This window comes from Seriola dumerili, unplaced genomic scaffold (assembly GCF_002260705.1).
Source record: "Seriola dumerili isolate Sdu_G_001 unplaced genomic scaffold, Sdu_1.0 BDQW01000091.1, whole genome shotgun sequence".
Lineage (NCBI taxonomy): Eukaryota > Metazoa > Chordata > Actinopteri > Carangiformes > Carangidae > Seriola > Seriola dumerili.
The window spans coordinates 8062782-8088269 of record NW_019174346.1 but is presented as its reverse complement, the minus strand read 5'-3'; the positions used below and the strand labels follow the sequence as shown (position 1 = coordinate 8088269).

The 25488-nt window shown below is 38.7% G+C and overlaps 1 protein-coding gene across 1 annotated transcript in view; it reads left to right on the top strand.

The window, feature by feature from the left end:
• Positions 1–25488, top strand: part of LOC111222161 (disks large homolog 2) — a 167083-nt gene that overhangs the window by 40101 nt on the left and 101494 nt on the right. Inside the window, exon 2 of the mRNA XM_022745748.1 lies at positions 13443–13607. Coding sequence (XP_022601469.1) covers positions 13443–13607 — 165 coding nt within the window. The remainder of the gene's footprint in view (positions 1–13442; positions 13608–25488) is intronic.

Below are 25488 nucleotides of genomic sequence, written 5' to 3'. Positions count from 1 at the left end.
TCTTTCATTTTCATAGTTGAGCTCTCACTTCTACTGTCTGTAGGGATTAGAACGAGCATAGAAGGGTGGAAGAGAGTCTTACTGTAGGTATATAAGCCAGAGAAAGAGGTCAGTGCACACAACCGCAAGGAGATTCCACACTAAATCTGCACAGAGGCTCTGAATCTGCCCTCGGCCATGCCAACCCACATTTCCATCTCCTCGTGATTCTGGTGGTTAGGGCCATAGAAAACGTCAGATAGGAGGGATCCTCTGAGTGAAGCATGCAACACCACACGAAAGTGTTTACACTTTGCACACAGCACAGCTCAGGCAGGCCCACGGCTAGAGCATATTATAAACCCTCATGTTGTGAGGCAATGCAGTACAGGATAAGAACTTGCAGCTTTTAACCAAGTAAATGAATTAATTGTTGCTGTTGATCACCAAGAAGTGATGAAGAATGAAACATGGTTTATTATGGTTAATTTTTAAATGCAAATGAAGTCATTTTCTAAAAAGAACAAGAGCAAGCACTGTGAAGAGTGACTAATGTGAGATTTCCTCCAGCTGTATCTTCAAATGTTTAGCTCAGCTTGACACAGAACAACATCTTGGTGTGATCCAAATAAGTTAAATAAGAGTCAACATATGACGCTGCTGGAGTAAAAGAACAGCACTTCATCTGGAGTAAGAATCTTAATTTGAATTGCTCAGCTTTTCAAACACAACTGAACAAACACACAAAAGGCCATAATTTAATGCCTGCACACTGATTATAAAAAATTACTTTGATAATCAACGTTTCAATTCCAGTCAGATCTTAATGCATAGTCCCCACTCAGTGTCATGACCTGCCCCTTTTAGTGACTCTGTGTTTGGACTTTGTGTGTGTGTGTGTGTGTGTGTGTGTGTGTGTGTGTGTGTGTGTGTGTGTGTGTGTGTGTGTGTGAGAGAGAGAGTGAGAGAAAGAGAGAGTCTGGCTGTTGAAGACACAGAGCTCATACAAATCTATGGGAGGAAAGGGTCAGCAAACCTCTCAAACTTCTGCCATTTAATACACAACAGTACATAATATCAGCAAAATTATCACATGGTCAGTGCCGCAAGACTCTCCTGAACACCTCCATGTGGTTTTGGTGTTTCTAAAGCTAAAAATCTAGAAATAGGAGTGAGTTACAAAAAAGGGTCAGTTTTGGTTTTCTCCTGAATGGAGGGTACTCCCATCAGTTTGAGGCTGACAGTTTAAATTCTGTTAGTCTCTGTGCTAAGGTAGTCACTTTATATGAAATAGGACAAATTTGTCTACTAATGAGGAAGAAATGATGTGTCAAAATTGAAATATGTGGCCATAAGGACCAGTTACAGGGATTTTTTTCAGACGAATTTTAGAGCTTCTCCCACTCTAGCCCTGAACATTCCTTGCAATACAAACCCATTATAAACTGCATAAAACTACATAAAACTGTACAAGATATCCAAAAGTTGAATACAAGTTTAATAGCTGAAAGTCTTGTGAACATTTTAAAATTTGAATGAAGTCTGTAGCTGAAAGTATGCTGAAGTAGTTGAAGCTCAAAGACGCTGAAGCTTTCAATGATTTGAACAGTCTCTCCATTCCTTTAAATGGCAAAAAAATTGCAGAAAACGTTTAATATTTTGAAAATTATGAATAGAAGAAAAAAGTTGTATACATCCGATAATCTACAAAACAAGCTGAACATTTTGAAAGTTGAATGGTTTCTGTATGAAAAAGTATTAAGTAGTTAGAGACCGTGGAAAGGCAGAAGAAGAAGATATAAATATTTGAAGAACAATAGCATTCACACTAATAATAGCATTCACACTAATAAGTATGCAGAATAATAATATATGTCTTCTATGCTATTGCATTGTAGGCACATAATATACCAAAAAAATCTCAACGGGATCTCTGACAAAGATCTACGTTGCATGAAAGTAAACATTAAAATACATGACCAAAATCATTAAAAACATATTTTAGTAGAAAATCAAATACATCATATTTTTCTATTAGCATACATACTGTATGTTTTTATAGAAACTATGGGCAGCTGTCAACAAGAAGCTCTAACCCTATTTTTGAATTTTTTTCTTTATAAACTGACATAATCTTTTGTTGTCTCAGTAATCAAAGGATAATCAGATTATCTTGTGCACTCTCTCCTCATTCTTTCCTGTATTCCAGGGTGCTTGTTTAACCTGTAGAGTCAAGAAAAAATCATTCTTCTCGGCTGTATCAAAAATAACATTAAGTCTTTGTCACATTGTGCCTTTTGATAGCGCTGAAGTTGAACCTTTTGCATTGCTCTGATAAATCTCACTACTGTATCCTCTCTGCTTCTGGTTAGTTTCACAAGCGTCTTTTCTGAGCCTTCATCCAGTGATCAGATTTTCTCCTCCTCCTCCATCTCGCCCTGGTTCTCTCTTTCTTTCTCCCTGTAGCATTAATCACTCACTACATGTTAAATTGTACATCAGTTATCAATGCCATGCTCCACTTCATTCACATGACACTCATCATGCCTCAGTGCCATGACTTAGTTTTACTGCTGTATACAACAAACTGCAGAAGTAGTTTGGGGGAGACTGGTTGACTGTTTGCTGTGTGATGCACTCTTGTTTATACAGTAATTCTTGGCTTTGAAAGAGTAAAACTGCCTGAAGTTTGCTCTTGACGTGTGCTGCTGTTTTGTTAACTGTGTTGAACATTGAGAGACTGGTGACATCCAAACTTACATCAAGAGTTATCTCATGGAACCTTTCATGTAGAGAAGGTCTACACTGCTATTTATTATATATATTATTTGCAGAGATGCAACAATTCGCACCATGAGCAAGTATCTGGCAGTTGGGTTGACAGAGAGAAGCTACATCCACACTACTACTACTACTACTACTAGTTTTAAAACGCATCACTTTTGCTAGGTTTTCACCTGCCGTCTATACTACTCCAAGTTTTCGAGATTTTCAAAACACTGCTGGACCTGTTTTAGTTTGAAAACTCTGGAGTTGCTTTGCAGTCTGCACGGGCACAAACAGAGACCTCTGAAACAATGACGTAGATATGCTCAGTCGCTCACTGATTGGGTCTTATCTAGGGCTGCACCTAATGATTATTTTTTCGATTAATCAGTTAATCTGTTGATATTTTTTTGATTAATCCATTTTTTTTATTACTCAATTGATATAACAACAAGTTTACCCAAAATAAATTCAAACATCAAAGGACCTGAGCTTCCTGAGGAAAAATAGCAGTCTCTGCACCTTCAGGTAGATGGCATCCGTGTTCAGGGACCACTTGAGTTTACTGTCCAGGTGCACACCTAGGTATTTATAAGTGTGCACCACCTCAACGTCCTTCCCTCGAATGTTGACTGGCTGAAGGGTGGGCCTAGACCTCCGAAAGTCCATGGCCATCTCCTTGGTCTTGGAGGTGTTCAGAAGGAGGCAGTTCTTGTCGCTCCATTCACTGAAGGCCATCAGATCCCTGTACTCATCTTCCTGCCTGTTCCTGATACACGCCACACTAGCTGTGTCATCCAAGTATTTCTGGATGTGGCCGGACTCAGAGTTGTATTTAAAGTCTGCCGTATACAGGGTGAACAGGATCGGAGCCAGAACAATCCCCTGTGGAGCCCCAGTGCTGCTCATCACTGTCCCTGAGACACAGATACCCAGCCTGACGTACTGTGGTCATCTTGTCAGTTAATCCACAATCCAGGACTTGAAGCAGGGATCCACCCCCATCCCTTCCAGCTTGTCTTTAAGAATGGGGGGTTGGATGGTGTTAAATGCACTTGAGAAATCAAAGAACATAATCCTCATGTAACTACCTGGCTCATCCAAGTAAGAATGGGCCCAGTGGAGCATGTAAAGGACGGCATCATCCACTCCAATATGTTCTTTGTAGGCAAACTGTAGGGGGTCAAGTGTATGTTCAGCCTGTGGCTTCAGCAGATTGAGAAGCAGCCGCTCCAGAGTCTTCATGATGTGTGCTGTAAGGGGCACCGGTCTGTAGACATTTATCTCAGCCAGTCGTCCTACTTTACGAACCGGAACAAGACAGAATGTTTTCCACAAGACCGGGACCCTCCCTGTTTGAAGGCTTAAGTTAAAGATCCTCTGGAGAGACTCAGCCAGCTGGGCTGCACAGTCCTTTAACAGCCTCGGACGAACACCATGCAGGCCTGTTGCCTTCTCAGGACTTGGCCTCTTGAGCTCCGCCCTCACCTCCTCCGCTGTAAAGGACAGGAGACTTGACCCCAGTATGTAGGGAGTTGCAGCTGCAGTGTCAGGTTGTGAAGGAGATGCAGTAGGAGAAGCTGCAGCTGAAGCAGTGGGAGACAGAACAGGTGAGGCTGTGTCAAACCTGTTGTAGAACAGGTTGAACTCATTAGCCTTGTCCACATAACCTGATGTTGCCTGACTGTTCTTCTCTTTATAGCCAGTGATGGTCCTTGTCCCCTTCCACACGTCTCTGGTGTTGTTGTGCTGCAGCTTCCTCTCTACTTTCTTTTTGTAGTTGTCCTTCGCCTGCTTTAATCTCCTCTTCAGATCATGTTGCACACCTGAGCTTCTCCCTGTCTCCATCCCTGAAGGCCTCCTTTTTCTGGTTGAGGAGGGTCTTGATGTTACTGGTGATCCAGGGTTTGTTGTTTGGAAAGCAATATACAGTCCTTGCTGGTATTACAGTGTGCATACAGAAGTTAGTCTCGCGAATGACGTCACACGCAACTGCAGGCTCTTCTTGTGGTTGAATGTAAACAACAAGGGCAATGACGTGTGAGAACTCTCTCGGTACATAGTATGGTCTAAGACCAACTGCCTACAATACTCCCACACGTTAGATGACTGTGGGCAAGGTTCTTCCGCTTCAGCTTAGTCTTCGGTGGAATCCATGCTCTGACAAGGTGCAGCCATCTTACTTCCTCCTTGTGATACGTCGACGCACGTTACGTAAATCAAGGTATTTACGTAATCGATTACGTCGATCACATCGACGCGCCGCCCCAGCCCTAGTCTTATCAGCCTCGACTACTACTGGTGAAAGCAACACAGACAACGAATCACAAGCGTTACTGACCTTGTTGTCTTTGCTTACAGCTGTTGATATGTTCAATTCTGCATTTTAAGGCTACAACTGTCTTTCCTGTTCCTCGTTTGTGGTGTTTCTGCTTCCTGTTTCCACCAGCTCGCACATGCCCTGTGTACCTGAATGGTCATTTGATAAGCATTTTCAGGTGTGATATGGACGGAGATCATTTTTGATACAGATCTATAACACTCATCTGAATGGAGAGCATTTTCGATTTATAACACAGTTTGGACGTAGCCAGAGAGAGTTAGGTAGGAAAGGAGCACAATGCAAGTTCCACAGAGATGTAAAGTTATAATAATAATAATAACAATAATAATAATTAATAATGTATTAATAATAATCTGTTATTATTGTTATTTTATTATTTATATAGTAGACTGGTACATCAGTAGGCAGCATCACACTGGATTGCATAGTTATAAGCGTGTTATTGCCAGTACACCACACCCTAATTTTTATGATTCCGTTTGGAGATAAGTGACACACAGAGGTGTCAGTGAGAAAGTTTAATTATGAAGAAAATGGATATTGAGCTCAAATAAAGTGACATACGTTATGCTCCATTTCCTCCTGCTGGGGGTAGATTATAAAAGTTGTTGCTAGGTTACGGGTATAAAAGGTAAACAGGCAGAGGGATCCTCTCATTGATCTGGCCACAGTGCTGTACCAGGGGATGCTGGTACTCAGAATACCTAACAGCCAATCAGGATTCATTTAACTATATATAATATAGTGAGACTCAAAATTCACTGATGTTTTTACTCACACAAGTGATCACAAAATGAATCCCATTCCTTGAACTGCTAACTGTGCAAGAAGTAGGGATGGGTATCGTTAAGAATTTAACGGTACTACTACTTTTAACGATACCACTTATCCATCCGGTACTTTAACGGTACTGTTTTCTTTACTTTTTTGTAAGAAAAAAACAAAACAAATGAAGAACAGAATTAACATTGCTTATTTTCTCATAGCATTGCTTAACAAATGAACAAAGAATGTGCCCATAACAATCAGATGGCTATTGGTTACTTTTCATCATTACATCTTTGTATAATTTAATTTACTGTGTGTGGTTCCAGGCTGCAGCATACAGAACACACATGACACAACAACGGATAACTACAAGCTAGTTGGCTGAAAACTGTAACTGTACATTTTTCCGTCTGTGTGTAACAGACTTTCACTGGATGTTTCAAGAGATTGCGCGTGTTTCCGCTCCTACATCCAAAAGACTGAACCGCACTTAAAAACTTTTAGCTCTCTCTGCCATGCCTAAGAGCAGGGTCTGGTGTTTCTGTGCTGCAATGTGTTCTGGTGTATGACACAAAGCTGCCCCCGCCCCTAACAGAGAGAGAGAGAGAGACAACACCAGGTTTCGGTACCCATCCCTAGTAAGAAGAGTATAATTTCAGATATGGTGTGCTTGTAGTTTCTATGTTTGGATCCTCTCCTCTCTTCCATTAAATTTGCTATGGTAAGGCAAATAGCAGTAGAATTAGCAGACACCTGCCTCATTCCGCCTGTAGCAACACCCAGCAGAAACAACATTTGTGTATGGGAACTGGCTATACAGCCCTGCAGCAGACAGACACAGCTTCTGGCCTCCTCATTTCCTTGTCTCTTGAGAGGATGGCTGAGAATAAGTTAGTGCATGATATACTGCCTGCATGTGTGTGTGTCTCTGTGTGTGTTTGTGTTGTTGTAGCTATGTTTAGAATACTTATGTTACATATGGATGCAGTATGCCTGTTTTCAGTAGCTTTTTGATGTCACCTCCTCTTGGATTGGGTAGGACTCTTTCCGAACCTACAACTTTGAGAGTGGAAGTTGACCCATGTTTTTGTCCATGTAGTGTCTGGCAGTGGTACAGTCTACATTTTCTAATTGCTCCCTTATGCTCAGCTATTGTCAGTTTAGGTGTTATTTACTTTGGCCACATGGGAATTTAAGCTTGTATATACCATGTATGCATTCTATTGATTTATTTGATCTCATACTTCACCTTTGTGTGGATGGTAAAAAACTTTAGGGTTGAAAGTATTTGAATAATGTGTGCAATGACTACATTGAACCAACTGTTTTTTAATGGGTTCTGTATATGGACTGAACCAGCAAATCACCAAAATATTTTTTCTCTTTTTTATCCAAAATGATTTGAGGAAGCAAACATCTCAAAACCTCCCTGTGTTTTTTTTTTTTTTTACAATGTTTTTAATCTCCCCAGAGATGTTGGCATATTTTGGTATAAAGGAGTTTCTGGTGATTTCTGGGAACGGTGTAGTAACTGCTTTGTAACTTTATGGCATTCTTGAAAGTTTTGTTATCATAGCCTTGCACACAAAAGTGCATTCCTCGGTCTAGGACTCAAAATCGGACACTTTGGTGCTATGTAGTTTCAATCGCACAAACTTTCCATCAGGAATGCTGACAATCATTTTCTTACCTGGCCGGCAGCACACGTTAACGCAAGCTGTTTAACTATTAGCAATTAGCCTATAACCACATTAACTGTCTGTTAAGTTATCATTAAGCTAGTGGCTAATAATAAAACAACTCACGTTAATGTTGGAGCTAGGCAGCAAACATTATTAGTCCTGCCCGTCTGTAACACTAATAGACAGTGTTAATTTAACAGGATAACACAATTATTTGTGTCTGAAAAGTGTTTCTCTTAAAGTCCCACACTGAGCTGAGAAAAGTCGACCGGCAACTAGACAGAAACAGTGGCAGCCTACCCTACCAACTCTATTTGATCAGCAACGAAAATATGGTGCCAAGTCACCAGAAGCAAAATAAACAGGGCTGTTGCTGAATACATTTGCATGTCATATATGTACACCTTACAGTAAGGTTACTGTTTTGTTTTTTTCTGCACTACCTCAGACAACCTAAAAGTAGTGTTGTCATTGATGTTATTGTTTGTATTGTTCAAATCTTATAGAGTATTTTCCTGGCTATCGGCATCAAGTATGAAATTCTAGTATCGTGACAACACTAGTTGTCCATTAATCTTAGAAGATCAGAACTGAATTGAACCAGTATTTTCAGTACTGGTACACTGTCATGCATGTTAAACATGAATAGTTATTTCATCAAAATTAATATGTCCAACATTAACAGCATTAATGCAGGTGCATTGTTTTTATGTTCCACAAGGAAGCACTGTATGGCTTCAATACCATCTCCATGTGGAATTCATGTACTGACTCTCTATGTCAAATAGTACTAGAAATTATGTATTATAGCTATATAATTTTATTACATCTTGTGTGTCTGCTACATGAGATGGGAACATTTTAACTTCATCCTTGATGAGGAAGCCAACAAACTGACTCAGTTTAGATCATAAACTCATCTTCCTGGAGGATTAGTGAGACTCTTATGAATGTTAGGGACCATGTAAAGATCTGGTACTGTGGGGTGTTCCAGCTTTATAAAGTTGCCCTTAGCTTTAGTTATCCAGTTCAAACGTAGCCTAATGACCTGTTCGATATGTTGTCTCTGTCTTTCATAAACTGGATTAGAATTAGAATTTACAATTCCTAGACTGTCTAATTGCTTTATTGTCTCCCAGCTCCAGTAACACAATCTGTTGTATTTAGTAACAGAGTGGCACCTCCTCTATCAGCTTGTTTTATTATGATATCCTGATTGGATTTAAGTTCTGTAATAGCCTCACTCTCTGCAGAGATGATCATTTATTGTTGAACACCGATCTGTGCAACAGAGCCAGAACTGAGGGAAGCACTGTCTGCTACTCAGCATCACGTGTTTCTACAAACTCTCCTGGCAATAAGTATCTTAGCAGCTAGAGGCAATAGAAATGGACCTATTGATAAAAGAATAGGCCCATCTGCTGCATCCAGGCCCCGCATTGTCAGGCTAACCCTTCAACACATCTCCTGCCATCTACTGATTAATCCTGTTGGAAGAAAGTAATTACAGAGTGTATTGAAAAACTGATTCAATAGCTTGAATGAAACTCCTACCTGTGAGCACAAAGCACACAGGCACAAACATGTTGAGCCAATGTACACTCCAGACACACAGCTGCACACACACAGTTTTTTAAATTTTTTTATTCATCTTGACAAAGACTGAATCTGTGTCAACGCTGAGAGTTTTTCAGTGAGCATTCCTACGTTTCTGCATTAAAGGCAATACTGTCCTTCCTCCTGTGTTGACCAAGAGCACATTGATGCTGTCCTTGAAGCTCCTTCTCCATCTGATGCTGCTACCCTGAGGTCGTTTCTGGGCCTGGTATTGTGGTACTCAAAGTTTTTGACTAACTTTGCAACAGTTGTGGCCCCTATGTGTGCATGTGCTACTGACAAGGACACCTTTACAGAGTCCTGGAGCACAAAACAGTTTTGAGGAAGTCAAGAAACTCCTTGTGGACAGTCCGGCACTGGCTCTGTTTGACCCCTCTCTACGCCCTGTGATAGCCACAGACACAAGTGATTATGGACTTGGTGCTGTCTTTGCACAAGTACAGCCTGATGGCACAGAGAAGCCAGTGGCTTTTGCTTCCCGCACACTGACTGAAATAGAGCCGAAATACTCTGTGGGGACGTCATTTTACTCTCCACACAGACCACCAGGCATTAACAACACTGCTCAGCACAAAAGGAATTGGTCAGGCTGGAATGCGTGTTGCTTGCTGGTCTGCACGCTTGCTCTGTTTTGATTACGATATCTACTGACCAGGTTCCCAGAACTATACGGCTGATTGCTTCTCACACCTTCCCTTGCCTGTGCAGTCTGACTCCACCCTACATGCAGAACCTGAAGTGGTGGCACAGATTTCTGCTACTCTCAGCTCCCTTCCTGTGGCTGACTTTGACTTCACCTGCTCCTCTTGTCCTGAACTTTCAGCCCTATGCTCACAAATAGAAAGTGGTTGGCCTTCCTCCATTAAATCAGTGAGTGATGGTCTGGCTCCATATTACAAGATCAGAGATGAGCTCTCAGTCAAGGAACTACATCCTCAGAGGCTCAAGGCTCATTGCACCACTCTCCTTACGGCACACACTGATCACGCTTGCACATGATAGTCACCAAGGGATAAGTCACCTGCAAGCACCCTCCTGTACTCACCCTGCTCCTCTGCAATCTGTCACATTGCCTCATGGGCCATGGAAGAAACTTGGACTTGATATTGTTGGACCCTTTGACACAGCTGTCCCTGCCTGCAGGTATGCCTTCACACTGACAGACTATTATTCCAAGTGGCCTGAGCTTGCCTTTTCACATACTGCCACCACTGTGGATGTTATTCACTTCCTGACCTGTCTTCAGTCGTCATGGTAACCCAGAGGACATCGTCACGGACAATGGTCCACAGTTCACTTCTGCAGCTTTTGCCTTGTTCCTGTACAACCAAGGTATCTCTTATAGCAGAACATCAGTTTACTATCCAGCTGCTAATGGAGCTATTGAAAGATTCCATTGTGCCCTCAGAAGTTGCATTCAAACTGCAATCCAACAGTCACAGCCATGGAAAGAAACTGTAATGTACTGGCTTCAGGTGTACTGTGCAACGCCACACGCTGCAACTTCCACCTCACCATATGAACTCCTTTATGGCACAAAAATGCGCACCAAACTGTAAAACTGTGAAGCAACCTTATTTCCATTTTCCTGTACTAATGCTACCTCAAGAATATTTAGGTATATTTGTGTTTAGTTACATAGTCTACAGTCTACAGGATTTTACTTATTATGATTGCCTTTACTGCTCGCAATTACTTTATGTGAGAGTGTAATCTTTTACAGAGAGAGGAGATGTTTTGTTAAGTCATTTATGATTTCTACTTTATACCACTAGGCGGCACTGTCATTAAACAGGTACTAGTTGAAATGCTGTATATACAGAGTGAGTCAATCAAGATGGTGACTTCTTAATGTACTATGCGGTGCTGCTACTGAAAGTGAAGTTTTGTAATGCCATTATCTGCTGAAGTAAACTGCGTTTGTTCTTAGCTCTGGCCTTCTTTTGGTCATCTGTCAACGCTACGCTTCTCTCCTATTTTCTATCTCTCCTCTCTGCTGCAGAAACAGCCTGACATTAACTTTAACTGTTTAATCTGCATCACATACTCATAACAGTTTGTTCGTCATCAGCCAAAATGAAGAAAATACTCAAACGTACTGGTAATAAAAGTGATCAATAGTTATATTTCACCTTGTTAAATATGACTTTTCGACATTGCTATAACTGAATTTACAGGCAAGTATCAGCGTGTCTTCTCATATCATATTATTAAAACTTAATTCGTGGTTCAGACGATGCTGCTTATAATTAACAACCCTCTTTCACATGAACGTGCATGTAACCAGAACCCCGGGGATAACTGAGCCACTTGATAACCTGCTTCGTAGTACAGTTTATACCCTCTTCTCCTGTGCACGGTCACAGGCTGCGGTTCCTGTTTGTGACAAATGACAAAATACTATCATGAACATAAAATGACAAATTTTCAGAGATGCAGCGAGCCATACTCTCTAATTGACAATCACTTCTATTTGTGTAACCCATTGTTGTCCGAGTTCTCCCAGTCATCCTCATTGTGTAAAGAGTGGCTCTTCTTCTTTTGCTCGATCATTTGGGGAATATTTGCCTTGAGGCCAAGGTCCCTCTCCAAAGTCACATTGCCATTAGTAGCAATTTAAGGTTGTGAGTCTGACTTAAAGTGACACAGCCATGTCCGTGCAACTGTAATAATCCTTTTATTTAGTTAAAATTTTACATTAGGATATGATATGTATTTCTCTATTTTTTAAGAACTGTGTCATACTTCAGTTCAATCTGTGTCACAGATCTACCAGCCAATAATTTAATCTTACTTGAGTATGTGACCATGTCATTGGATGATATTATGATTACTTCATTGTCTCTGTTCATATGTTACTACCTGTGGGTTTGTGTGTGTGTGTGTGTGTGTGTGTGTGTGTGTGTGTGTGTGTATGTGTGTGTATCTGTTTCAGTTTGTAATCACTCTAACCATGTCTGTCCTGCATGTACTGATGTGTGTACAGGTGTACAGATACCTGTATGTAACAGTACATCTCAGCCTCCTTGGTGATGTGTTTGCTTCTGTGTGGCTGTGCTGGTTGTATACTTGGGATTGTGGACATGACTGATCGTTAATGGACTTAATTTCTTCAGTCACACCTGTTGTGTTTGCTCTTGGTGGTCACATATGGTCCTGTTGCTCTCTCCAGAACAGGCCACCAGCAGTACAGGGGTCACCCCACAACGGCCAGCCCCCACCATGCATGAACCCTGCCTTGATGAACGCTCCCTTGGTGAGAGAGTGGAGGAGGAGGGTAGTTTTATTTCACCCCATCCAAACTGGATACAGTATCATCCGGATTAACCATATAACGACATTTGCATTTGTGTCAGTGTTTTATATGTGAAATGTTTGATCTGTTCAAAGATAAGTGGAGATTTCATCATGTTGATGCACTGTAATGGGAAGCATATAATTCACTTGGTCACCTCACACTTTAGAGCCATTGTTGACTCTACTATCACTATACTTATATTGTTCATTATTCATGTCAACACTACGTTTGCATGCAAACCCAGGATCCATTGTGTGTAATATGAATCTGTTTGGTAGGAGCAGGGGTATCAAGTCATTATACATATTCAAGAAATCACAAATGAAATTGTCAGGTTCTTGTACTGGATTGGAATAGGTAGTAAAGTTTCCTTTAACATACATTTCATATGTACTGTACATGTACATTATACAAAATATCTCTACTAACTTGTAACAAATTTCATTGAAAAGAGGAAGGCACAACATCATTCATCAACATCATCAGTAACAATATAATCTGTATCTACAGCCCTGTAATAAACCTTCGTAAAGGTTATAGTGTAACAGGAAAATTCTGTCGCCATTGTGTCAGAATGTTAATGTAACTCCACGCTCATTTTCGAGACCCTAATCTCAGGTGTTGTTGTATTGGATTGCATTACGTCTGATGCTGGGGTCAAAAAATGCTTCCTTCAAAGTCTGAAATGTTCATTTGAAATGAAACTTAGTTTTTCATGGAGTCCATAAAGACCAAGCTTGTAAAATATTTAGCTTGAAATTCACACTCAAAATTCAAAATCACAACTTTTGTTGAGGTCATTTAACAAGTCATTTTGTTGCAACAATCTGTCTTTAAAAGAAAGAAAAAAACAATACCACCATGATGTACACAGTTTAGTCCTGTTGTGAGAACCATAACATACTTATAGGATTTAGATCTCATCACTTGTGCGTTTCTTTCTCTCTCATGTTCACCGTTTTTTCTCTCTCTGCCTCTCCACTCGCAGCAGTACCACTACCACGAAGAAGACTCGCCGCCTCTTGACCAGGGATTCCCACAGCTTCCCAATGAAGTGTGCTCCCCTGAGCTTGTGCACGTGTCCGAGAAGAACCTGTCTGAGATTGAAAATGTGCATGGCTACGTGTCCCATTCCCACATCTCTCCTCTCAAGGTCAGCACTACAACCTCTTTCCCATTATAGAAACCATGACCCTCCAACCTCCATCCCAGTTCAGCGCTGTGAACGTTTGCCAACATAGCCACTCACTCCTCCGTTTGTCTTTTTTTGTCTTAGATGTGGCCCAAAATGCTCAGTGTTTTTATAGTACATTTAATACAAGTTCATATTACTTTTTGTGTTTTGTGAAGCATATATAGGGAGAGTGCTTAACAACAACTTGTAGTGTTTGTAACACAACTGATGATTGGGTAATAAAGAGAACAAGGAGGAAATACACAATACTTAGAGAAATTATAGAACACATATCATTCCCTTTGTGTATTTAGCATTGATGGGTGAGTAGACAGTGGACTGTGGTTGAATTCAGGAGAGTTTTCAGAGAATAGGTTTTGATGCAATATCTGAAATGTGCTCAGACTAGACCTGAATTATTCTTTCCTCTTTCTTTTGCTTTTACTTTTCCTTTTTTTGTTGTATTACTCTGATTGTTGGTAGAAATCTTGCTGTCAGTTTGTTGTTTTTATATACATCATTAGAGAAGGAAATGACAAAATTGCTGCCTTCATGTCCTTCCTTGTCTCTACCTTTACCATTCCTTGCACACATTCATTCATGAAGTGCTAGTATGTGCCCTGACCTGGACTCCACTCTCTGATGTCTCTGGAGTTCACTTTCACAGTGTGAAATAACCCAGGTCAATGTGGCCATTGTGTTAAAGATCAAAGGAAGTTTCATTGGCAGATGCAGTTTGTTGGTTGATTGTGTTTCTGCTAAGGTCTGAACCAGCAGAGGGCGATGTTGGAGGTGAAGCGAGGTTCTCTGTGTCTGCAGTTAATTTCAGGCAATGTTTGAAATCCTCGGCAAACCATTTGTTATTTCAGTGAATGGAGAATGAATTGGCTGTATGTTTTCTGTGTTTTACCTCACAGGTAGAACAATGAGGTGCACCTGCAGAATGATTTTAGTTTAAATTTTATAGGTATTATACATTTAATATTCTCATCATGTGTAGTTTGACATTATTTACTGTGAAATGTAGTGATGGTTTAAAAATATATATAATATATTTAGTAATGTCATAAACAACCTTGTCATAGATCTGATCTGATGTGGCATATACAGAAAAAATAAATCTTCCTAATGTGAGTGTTCAAAGCATCTGCTGTTGAAGAACAGTTTTTGACCTTTAAATTAGATTCTAATCAAAATAAATCATTGTGTATTAAATGATATTAGAATGCATTTGTTTGACTGCTTTTCCTTGACTTGAATCAATGGAGACCTTTGACTATAACCTGCTGCATAGTAGCAGAAATTTAATGTGATCAAATGTGATTGAGCATGGTGCTTTCCTTGTAGTGTGGTTGCTAGATGATGATGTTAATGCTTTAGTCTTTGAATATAAGACCACATGCTTTAATCCTCACCATTTCCTGTTTACATGTTAGAAACTATCACAGTCATCTATTGCCATAAGCTCCAAGTGCTTTAGCTTTGTGTGTAGCTTAAAGTTATATCTGGTGCTGTGATGTCATCCAGCAGATTATCAATGACATCTGACCCATTGTCATACATTGTAAAATGTAGGTAAGAAACTGGTTGATCTTCATGTGTGTTAGTGTGATCATTGTTTATGTAAATGTAGTACACAGCAGTGAGGAAAAGCTAAATTAGCAGGTGGGGACAGGTATGCTGCAGAGGAGTGATATTTTGTAGTAGTAGCAAAGTTGATAGCCACTGCTGATATCTGTTTGTTGTCACAAATGCTATTCTGTTTTGTTAACCTTTATTTTGCTTTAGAAATCAGTTTCAGTCTCAGTAGTGCAAAAATGATCATGTTATTTTGCACATGTGCAGTCAGTCTGTGAGGTGACAATCTCCTACAAAACTAATGAGGTTCTTCCTCACTAACTGAAATAATTCAGGAAGCCAGTGTGATCCACTACACCCATCCTCATCAATCTTAACCTGTTTGAACATTTTCCTTTTCCCCTCCACTCAACATGTGATTGGGTAACCATTATTAATGCTTTTTCATCCTGATACATTGGGCTTGGGTCTCTCTGTCTCTCTCTATACTGGCTGGTGATCTTGTCTTTCATTTCTTACCTGCAGCCTGCACTGGTTACCCGTTTTGATCTTGCATACCCGAGTGTGACCACAGCAAACTACATGGCAAGTTTTATTTTATTTTATTTTTATTTTACCTCTGAGGAGTTAAAATCTCAGTTTCTATTTTCTGCTGTTACTTAGAACTCTTCCTTTATTTCTGGGTCCCTGGCCCAGAGGTTTGATGTCCCCTCAGTGTTGCATGGACTTTGTTTTGGTGTTGTCTTGAATCTGTTGCCTGAAGAAGATGGCTTTCTTTTTCTGGTGGGTTATTGCCCTTTTTTTGTCATACCCACACTTTGTTAAAATAATGTGTGTTTGTGGCCCATTTGCTTGCCATCAAATTCCATGTACTTGTTGTGGTGTTTCTGTGATTTGGTGTTAATTTGTCTCTGTTAATAATCATGTACCATAAGTGGAAGATTCTGATTTAAGCTACACATACAATAAATAATGAAGCATATACACTGTAAAAAAAAAAAAGAAGCATAAAAAACAGTCAAATGACACATGGGTGGCTGCCAAACAAAAACCGTAAAATTAAAGTAAAATATCCTAATTCAAATAAAGTGTAAAAACAATAAATTTACAAAAAGTTTCATTAATGTTTCTACACAGAAAATCTGTTATTTTACAGATTTTTCAAATTATGATCAAAGACCTTTAATACAGTGATGCCACTCATAGTTGTGAAGAAAAAAGCTGTTATTTTACAGATTTTTCCTAATTTATTACAATCAAACACCATCAATAAAGTTTCTGCAGAGAAACTTACATTCTTACATTTCTCCTCATTTCACCTCTGAAAGAGGTGGGCTGTGGAGCTGGGGGGGTTGTGGTCTGTTGTTTTTTAGCTTTTATTTTCTAATTTAGCTTTCTAATTTTATCTTTTTTTCCACAATATTCTCCATATAGTTCTGACAACATATGTGGACAAACATTATATTATCTTTTATGTCAGAATCCCAACTATACAATGTATTAATAAGTAAAATCAAAATATACCACAGGGGTCAATAAATCTATACCAGAAGTGACAGTACAATGTAGCAGATGAAGAAAAATCCACCTTCAAATTGCCAGTAATCAGCTGGATCCTTGGTGCATCTGGGGGGAAAAAGAAATAACAAGAGACACTACGATTCACTGTAAAGCTAAAAAAGTATAATTTTTATTTTATTTTTATTTTTTTACCATTACTTTAATAAAGCTTAAACAAATGTTACTTAAACTATCTGTACCAACAAAGAATGCTGTGACCTTCTGTGGCTACATTCTAATGTTCCACCTGACTTAACATCAAACATCTAAAGCTCATGTTATGCACACTCTGCTTGTGCTAAACAGGCATGCTGTGCACCCACCTAAGTAGGTGCATATTGACAATGTGCCCTTAAAATAATGGCGAAATATTGTGCCATTTACTTAAGACCAAGTTTTTGTTGGTCAATTTAAACAATGTGTGCACTGCTTCAGTCTGAAACTAGCAAAGAGACTTGAGTTGTGCTTTATGCCAGCTGAAAGATAGGGTTCATACACTCCCTAGTCAGCTGCTTGGAAAAAATAACCACTAGATGACAGAAAACTTCATTCAGCTGAACAGGGAGAAAACAGTAACAGAGACTGCTGATCTGTGAATACCTGGAGTCCAGACAAGTAAAAACAAGTCAACAGACCAATGGTGTAACTTCATGACTAACGTCACATGGTATTCAGCTGACCAAAGGTTTAACAGTAAAACTCAACTCCATCACTCAGTCAGTCAGCGTCCGTACTGCTGCAGTCCAGCCAAAAATCTGACCACATAACTCTCTACTCTGAAACTTTCCCTGGCTACTTGTTGTTTTCAGAATACAATTTAAAAAATCCTCCTCTTGGTCTACAAAGCACTTGCTGGTCTGGCTTCACAGTACATCTCAGACATACTGTTAGTTTACAATCTCAGCAGATCACACGTTGGAAATCTCCATGTGCCAATAGCATTTTCAAAGTGTAGTGAGATGGCTTTTAGCATCTATGCCCCTAAAACAGTTACCTGCTGATCTGAGACTTGCCCCATCAATGTGTTCTTTTAAAACCAAACTAAAGACCTTCCATTTCTTAAATGCTGGAGGACGGTGCTTTTAAAACAGAAACACTTAATTGTGGAAATGTGTGTATTTAGTTTTATTTAGACTATTTCATTTTGACCAATTAGGTCAAATGTTTTTGTAGGGTATGAATAAAAATTTTATAATGTATGATAACGTTTCATTGATACCTATGGGTTTACACAGGCACACAGACACACACACGCAGACACACACATGGTACAGTATACAGAATACCATATTTTAGTGTTTGCAAACTGACCGAAGATCTAGTTTATTGAACAAGGTTCCCTGAGCTGATGGAATCAGATGGCCAGAGCAAATGAATTGGTCATTGTCAAATTTGTACTGTTTTCTTTTATTGTATATGCTGCATGCACAAATACACATAGTAAAGTCTAGGCAGGAAGACAACAGCAAGAAGTGCCTGGGTTCAGCTTCAACCCATGTTCTCCTTGTGTTTCTTCCAGGGACTCTGATTAGTAGTACAAAGACATGCACTTTTAATTAATTGAGGACTCTAAATTAGGTTAGAATAGAATAGGTTTGAATGTGTCTGTGTTTGTGTGTGTGTGTATGTGTGTGTGTGTGTGTGTGTGTGTGTGTGTGTGTGTGTTGTCGGTGAGTGTGTGCGTGCGCCTGTGTGTGATTGTGTGTTGTTGTTGTGTGACAAACCATGCTGAGATACATTCCAGTGCTTCCAACTTTTTTTGTTTGAAGTTTGAATGTTTGATGTAATGAAAAAAAGTTTGCTACATTTGCATCCAGAATTACAAAGTTTGAATGTAAAAGTGCAAATAAATGGAAAACTAATAAGATTGACCTTAAAATTACAGAAAAAACTTTAAATTGTTAGTATATTTAAAGTTATCATTAAGTTACAGCATGTGTGCTGTGTTTATCTTTTTTGTTTATCGGACAAAAATGCAGACAAAATCATCTCTGTGCGCCTAAAACCATAGATATATATATGTACATGCCACAGTGGCCACTGGATCTTATGTCAACGTTGCTGCCATATTGGTCTGGGAAAGACTGCCCTATAAAAAAGCACAAGTAAACAGAGGAGCTGCAGTTTTTGTGGATAAAAAGTTCTATAACATTTATATTTCTCAATCAATTTCAATGAGTCGTTTCTATATTAAAGGGTTAATGATCTACCTGCAGTGAAAATAAAAGTTTAGTCACTAGTTACTTGACTAAAAGTCTCCAGAAATAAATAAATGTGGAATTATGAAATAAAAGTCCCCTGAAATGAAGAAAAATATCATCTTAAAATAAAAAGCTATTTATTTATTATTATTTATTTATTTATAAAGCTATTTATTTATCTATTGACTCAATTATATATTTATATTTACATATATTTATATATTTCTACATTTATAACCTATATTTATTTGAGAATTTATTTCATAGCAGTATTTATTTATTTATGTTATTTATTTTTTTATTTTATTTAATTTTGATTAAAATGCCATTCCATAGCATTTCTCTCTTGCCGGCCGAAAATAAAAGTTGAGTCACTAGTTACTTACATTTCTTTGTTATCATGAACAAGCAAGATCTGTAAAATATTACATCACATTTTATGTAAAAGTACATTTTTAATACAAAATACAATACATTACCACAAAAACACATAATATTGCTGTAATCTTAAATGATGGTTAATTGCATGTAATTTTAAGGGCAAACCCTTAAAAAACAGCACATATATGTAAATTTACAGACATTTAATTGTTTTATGGAAGAACAGGAAAAGTCTGTAAAAAGAATACAGAACATTCCCTGTAAATTAATGTTTTTTATTTATTTATTTTTTTAACAGTAGCTGATTCTGCTTTGCAGCATTTAAACACAAGTTAGCAAACCAACGGAAACTGTCCATCTGATACATCACTGGTTGTATATTATCTTTTCATGTTCATCCCTTTCTAAGAACATGCATCCTTAATGAAATGCTCCATATCCTAGATTCATTTAAGAACAGTTGATGAGATACCATAAACTTTATTGTTCAGTTTTTACTAGAACTGTATAGGAAACATTTTGGAGAGGAGCCTGTAGAGCACAAATCTCTGTGCCAGATACTGAAAGTTTGCTGCAGCTTTGTGTTTCTTAAATCAGGCTCAGCATTTCCATATAATACCTGGAGTTTTTGGGATAAAATGATCAGATTTTTCACTCAGTTTTTTTCTTTGTAACTTTTATTAGCAATTTTAACCCTTTGGTAACTTTTGATATGGAATATTAATTATTCTTGACATTTTGTCAATAAATAATTCACTGACTAACTGAGAGATAAATCAATATTGAAACTAAATTTAAAATGCACAGAGAGATGAGTGTGTAAGGGAGTTGTGAACAGGCCCAGGGCCACGAATTCTGTTTTCAGCCTTTTTGTTTCCTCTCAGCCTTGGGACTTTTGAATGAAAAATTGCTTTAATACAGCTAGTGTAATTATGAAGGCAACAGGGAGGCAAGAATTATAGTTTTTTCAATGACCTGAGGAAGTGTAACCGCTCCTTCACTGGCCAAATTAAGCACCACACATTGGAGAGAGTGACTCAGGGTAGACATTATTCAGTCTAACTGCAGCATTGTTTATTGATCGTCAGCCTCTCCTACGGTAATATCAGCTTGTAAAACCTTATTCATTTTTTTGCAGCAATTATTTCTCTGTCAATCAGACAAGGTGGTGAGTGATAAATAGCAGTTTAATGAAGGCTGCAGCAGCAGTCACTGGTTTGTGCCTGGCGAGGGGTAGCAGAGGTCAGATCAACAGCTCACTTTGTTAGAACAAACTTTCATCCTGAGGGGAAGAGATCACTTTTTCTGATCCATTCCCTGTTGTCATAATTCCTCTTCTCTCTTCTGATCCACACACTGGGAGGCTCTTATTGCTTCTTGAAAACTCTCAGATTTGCTCAGATTGGTTTTTCAAGCCACTGTGGGTGAGTGGGGATGTGGATAACAGCAGTTCCACCAATAATGAGGATAGGAGAATCATTTTCACTCAGATACTGCACAAATACACTTCATGATGGCATTGTAGCTTTATGTTCAGACATAAATTTCAGCTTTATTGTTCATTAATTTATTAACAAAGAAAATAACATCTATTCAGCTTCTGTCAGATTTAATAATGTGAGAAGACATCTGTTCTTAGTTTCTGGATTGAGTTACTGTATTTCAAAGTCTGCAGTTGAAAGATATTATATATTTTATTTTAACCAATGAGACAGTTCTCAGCTGAAAAAATACAGCATTGATCATTAAACTGAAAACCACCTGTGTTAACATTTTCCTGACCAACAACCTCTTGTGGCCATGCAAACACACACAGAAATGCAACATACAGTATGTACATATTGAATTTCCGTATGTGCATATAAAATAAAAAGGTGTAAAAAATTACGAGACCTATGGAACAGTTTCATATATTGACATAGCCTATATGTCTAGCCCATACAAATATTTGTTTATGTATGTATGCTTATATTTTAAACATGTTACATAAATATATATCTATCCCAAAGCCTGTCAATATACTGTATGTTGATATATACAGTGATAGACATGTTTAAAATTAATGAGGAATTCATGAGAAAACATTTATAAACATATAGATGGGTAGTTGTTTTAAAAAACTTGCATAAATTGAATATACAGTATATCAAGAAACCTCTGGTCTCTGACATCACACTTATCTCTCATTAGTAACCTCAGATGAGTTCATAGAGGGTTTTAGGGGTGTAGGGAAAGGAAAAAAAAATCATAATGTTGTGGAGGTGGACTTCACAGTTTATCTTTCACTGACTGTTAAAATGGGTTTTTCTTGTTATCAAATGCAAGCCACTTGTAAATGAAGCATAGATAGATAGATAGATAGATAGATAGATAGATAGATACTTTATTTATCTCCTTGGGGAATTTCATGTGTCCATTAGCTCATTGTTAATAATAATAAAAACATAATAATATATAAACAATAATAATTAAATTAGTCCACTTCCTTTTGCTGAGTTGTTGTATGTATAGCCTGATGGCAGTGGGAACAAAGGATCTCCTGAACCTCTCTGTTCTGCAGCGCAGTGAGATGAGATGTTTGCTCCTGTAGCTGCTTCTCTGTCCCACCAGAATGTTGTGGAGAGGATTGTTGGTATTGTCCAAGATGGCCTCCATCCTACATTACATGCATCTCTCCACAACAGTCCTGAGTGAGTCCAGACTCCTGCCAAGCACACACCCAGCCTTTTCAACTAGCCTATCCAGTCTCCTTGTGTTCACGTCGGACATGCTGCTGCCCCAGCAGACTGCAGCATAAAAAAGTACACTGGCCACCACTGCCTGATAAAACGTGCAGTATTTCGCTGCAGACATTAAAGGACCTCAGCTGCCTGAGGAAAAAGAGCTGGCTCTGCCCCTTTTGGTAGATGGCATCCATGATCAGGGATGAGTCCAGTTTACTATCCAGGTGCACACCTAGGTATTTATAAGTGTGCACAACCTCAATGTCCTTCCCTCGAATGTTGACTGGCTGAAGGGTGGGCCTAGACCTCCAAAAGTCGATGACCATCTCCTTGGTCTTGGAGGTGTTCAGAAGGAGGCAGTTCTTGTCGCTCCATTCACTGAAGGCCATCGTCAGATCCCTGTACTCCTCTTCCTGCCCGTTCCTAATACACACCACAATAGCTGTGTCATCCGAGTATTTCTGGATGTGGCAACACTCAGAGTTGTATTTAAAGTCCATTTATGTAATCAAACCTAGAATGAACATAATGATGCACTGCAAATAACCCCACAGACCCATCTTGCCATCTCTGTAAAAGATCCTGTTCTCGCCACCGACACTCAGACACACTTTGGGGTCCTCCAAACTGATTTGCTCTTACTGGGTTTCTATAGGAGGTCAGTTTTGTACACTTGAGCCAGTTTCCCCTGAAATTGTTTTTTTCTTCTTTGCTGATGGAAAACCCATTTGTGAACATGAGTTAAAGGTGGTGACAACTGTCAAAGAATAAAAACAAGACTAAGTAAAAACCTAGTATATAGTTGGACCGCCTATGGTCAAATCCTGATTTTTTTAAGTGCAACGTCATCTGATAAAATCAACAAACACATTAATTAAAGACAAAGACTGTGCTGTGATTTGAGCTATATTTACTTATAAAAATGATCACTCAGAGATAAAGTTAGAAGAGACAGAGTAGTAAGTTATTTTTTCAGGCTTTTGCTTTTATTTCAGTCTTAGTGAGAGAAAGCAGCAAAGGGCCAGAGGCCGGACTGAAACCTGGGCGGCCAAATGGCACATGTTCCACCAGGTGAGCCACCAGGGCTCCCCAAGACAGACTCTTTCTTATTTTGGCTCTCACAAAGAGCACAGCGTCCATCTGGGAACAGTTAAGCCTTTATTTACCTCAACTACAGAACATAACAGATTTTTATTTGAGGCAGGTCTTTATGTCTAACTCTTTCAGTTTGATATGTAAAATTGGTCATAGCGGTAAGTACGAAGCCTCATTACTGATGACTTCTCTCTCTCCCTCCCTCTCTCCTGCTCTGTCTGCTTGCTGTGTGTTACGTTTAGTTATTCCTCTGCCTCCTTTAGTGATAATGATACATATAATGAAAGTAGATTATTTGCCACAATGGAGGCGAGACTACCAGCTTGTAGGGCTGGCCCTGCTGTCGTGGCCCAACTGAAAATAAGACATGGATTGAACAGTTCATTTTATATTGTTGTGAGTTATCATCCCACAAAAGAGATTAGCTCTCAAACAGAGAAAATGGAAATGGAAGCCATTAAACAGCAGCAGCCATTAATACTTACAGAGTGCTGTCGTACCTTCTCAGATCATGAGATGGAGCCTGACTGCCCAGAGGAGAAGAAAATCAGAAAAGAGATCTCAAAAGTGTTTCATTTATTTCTCCTAGACAACTATGAAATCTGAGAGAAACCAAAATGAGACTATAACTTATTTCCCCCTCAGTTTTTTTCTACAGGTATAAAAGACAAAATCTCAAATTAGTCTCATTGTAAGTTTCAAATGAGATCTCATCAAGCTCTAAAATAATTCTCAGATTTTCTCAACTTTGGTGCCTCTTTTTGATCTCAGGCAGAGAAATTGGAGGGCGAAATCTCTCTATGAACTCAATCTATTCTCATCCCAGCCTTTAGTTTCACAAATTCATACATCTCACACTAAGCTCAGACAGAGCAAACAATGAGCTCTTTGCAAGCACTCACTGAATTCTCATTCAGAATTAATGTTTTAATCTCAACCCCTTCAGTACAGTTGAAGTCTTTTACATAAACTTAAAACTCATTGTTCTTAACTTCTTAACTGTTTGTTTGAGGGACTAGTGTATTTCACACAATACACTGTTGCTCATAAAGTTGGAATAAAACATTTTTTACCTCTTTCCATGAAATGATTGTGACAATGTGATTTATTTCATTTCACCTGGGTAATTGGGACACATAATGTAATCATTGCACCTGGTCAAAAGTGATTACTGATGCATTTAAGTAGGAATAAACAGAGGATTGTGTCTGAAAACAAAAATTATTCCAACTTTCTGGGCAACAGTGTAGATGGCAGAGGTATACATTAATTTAGATGTCACAGTCAGTTTATTCATCACTACATGATGTGTGAAAATCATTTCATAATATCCTCTCTGTCTCAGTTCATCAGCTGACATCACTTCTGGGACAGTTTTACAACACACAGACTAATGTACAAACAGGAAGGAATCCCAGGTCACTGGGATTGTGTTGTGTGAATAAGAGGGAAAATGTTACAAATCCTGAGCAGTAGCTTTAGTTTATTGTTAAATGGACATTTAATATGTCGGACTCTCATCTTGTCTTTCAATTACAATTATGACTTCTCCTTTGAAGACATATTTTAGATTACTACAACTGTGCTTTACTATATTGGTTTTCATTCTCTAATTATACACCAGCTTCCACATATTGGTGCACACAAGTGCGGTTAGGGGTTAGGAGTAATTTGTCTGTGAACAAGAATGAACAAGAAGCAGACGGCTGTGCTTGAGACTTTTGATGTTTTTTTTTTTAATTGTCAGTTTATTATTATTTTAATAACTAACAGCTGAATGACAGACTTACTAGCAAGGCAGCATTCAGCCAAGCACAACCTAAAATAACTAAAACCACCAGAAGAAAGGCAGAGTGATCCGGTCGACTTGTTCAGTCTCAAAAAATCAAAAATCCAACACAAGAAAAAAAGGAGGGAGGATCAGGAGGATCTCTTGCACGGAAACCTGGTGCTCATTGACTCAGCCCTTGTCCTCATAGGATGATGACATTCTAATCTCATGGTCAAAATTATTGAAACAGGTACTTCAGGCATTTCAGGTACATAATTCAGGATATGTTTAGAATTAAGTACAGATGAACAAATTTTGTACAACCAGAATAATTTAATATAATGTCCAAGGTTAGTGAACAAAAGAAAAAAAAAGTACCCCGTACACAATTATTGGCATCTTTACTGATATTTACATGCAGAACCTTTAACTACAAAGAGAGCCTTTGACCACTTCTTGTAACCATCTAGAAGCTTCTTGCACTTGTTCGCAGGTAGTTTCTCTTCCACTGCTATGTGTTCAAGCTCTTTTAGGTTTGCATGAAACCACCA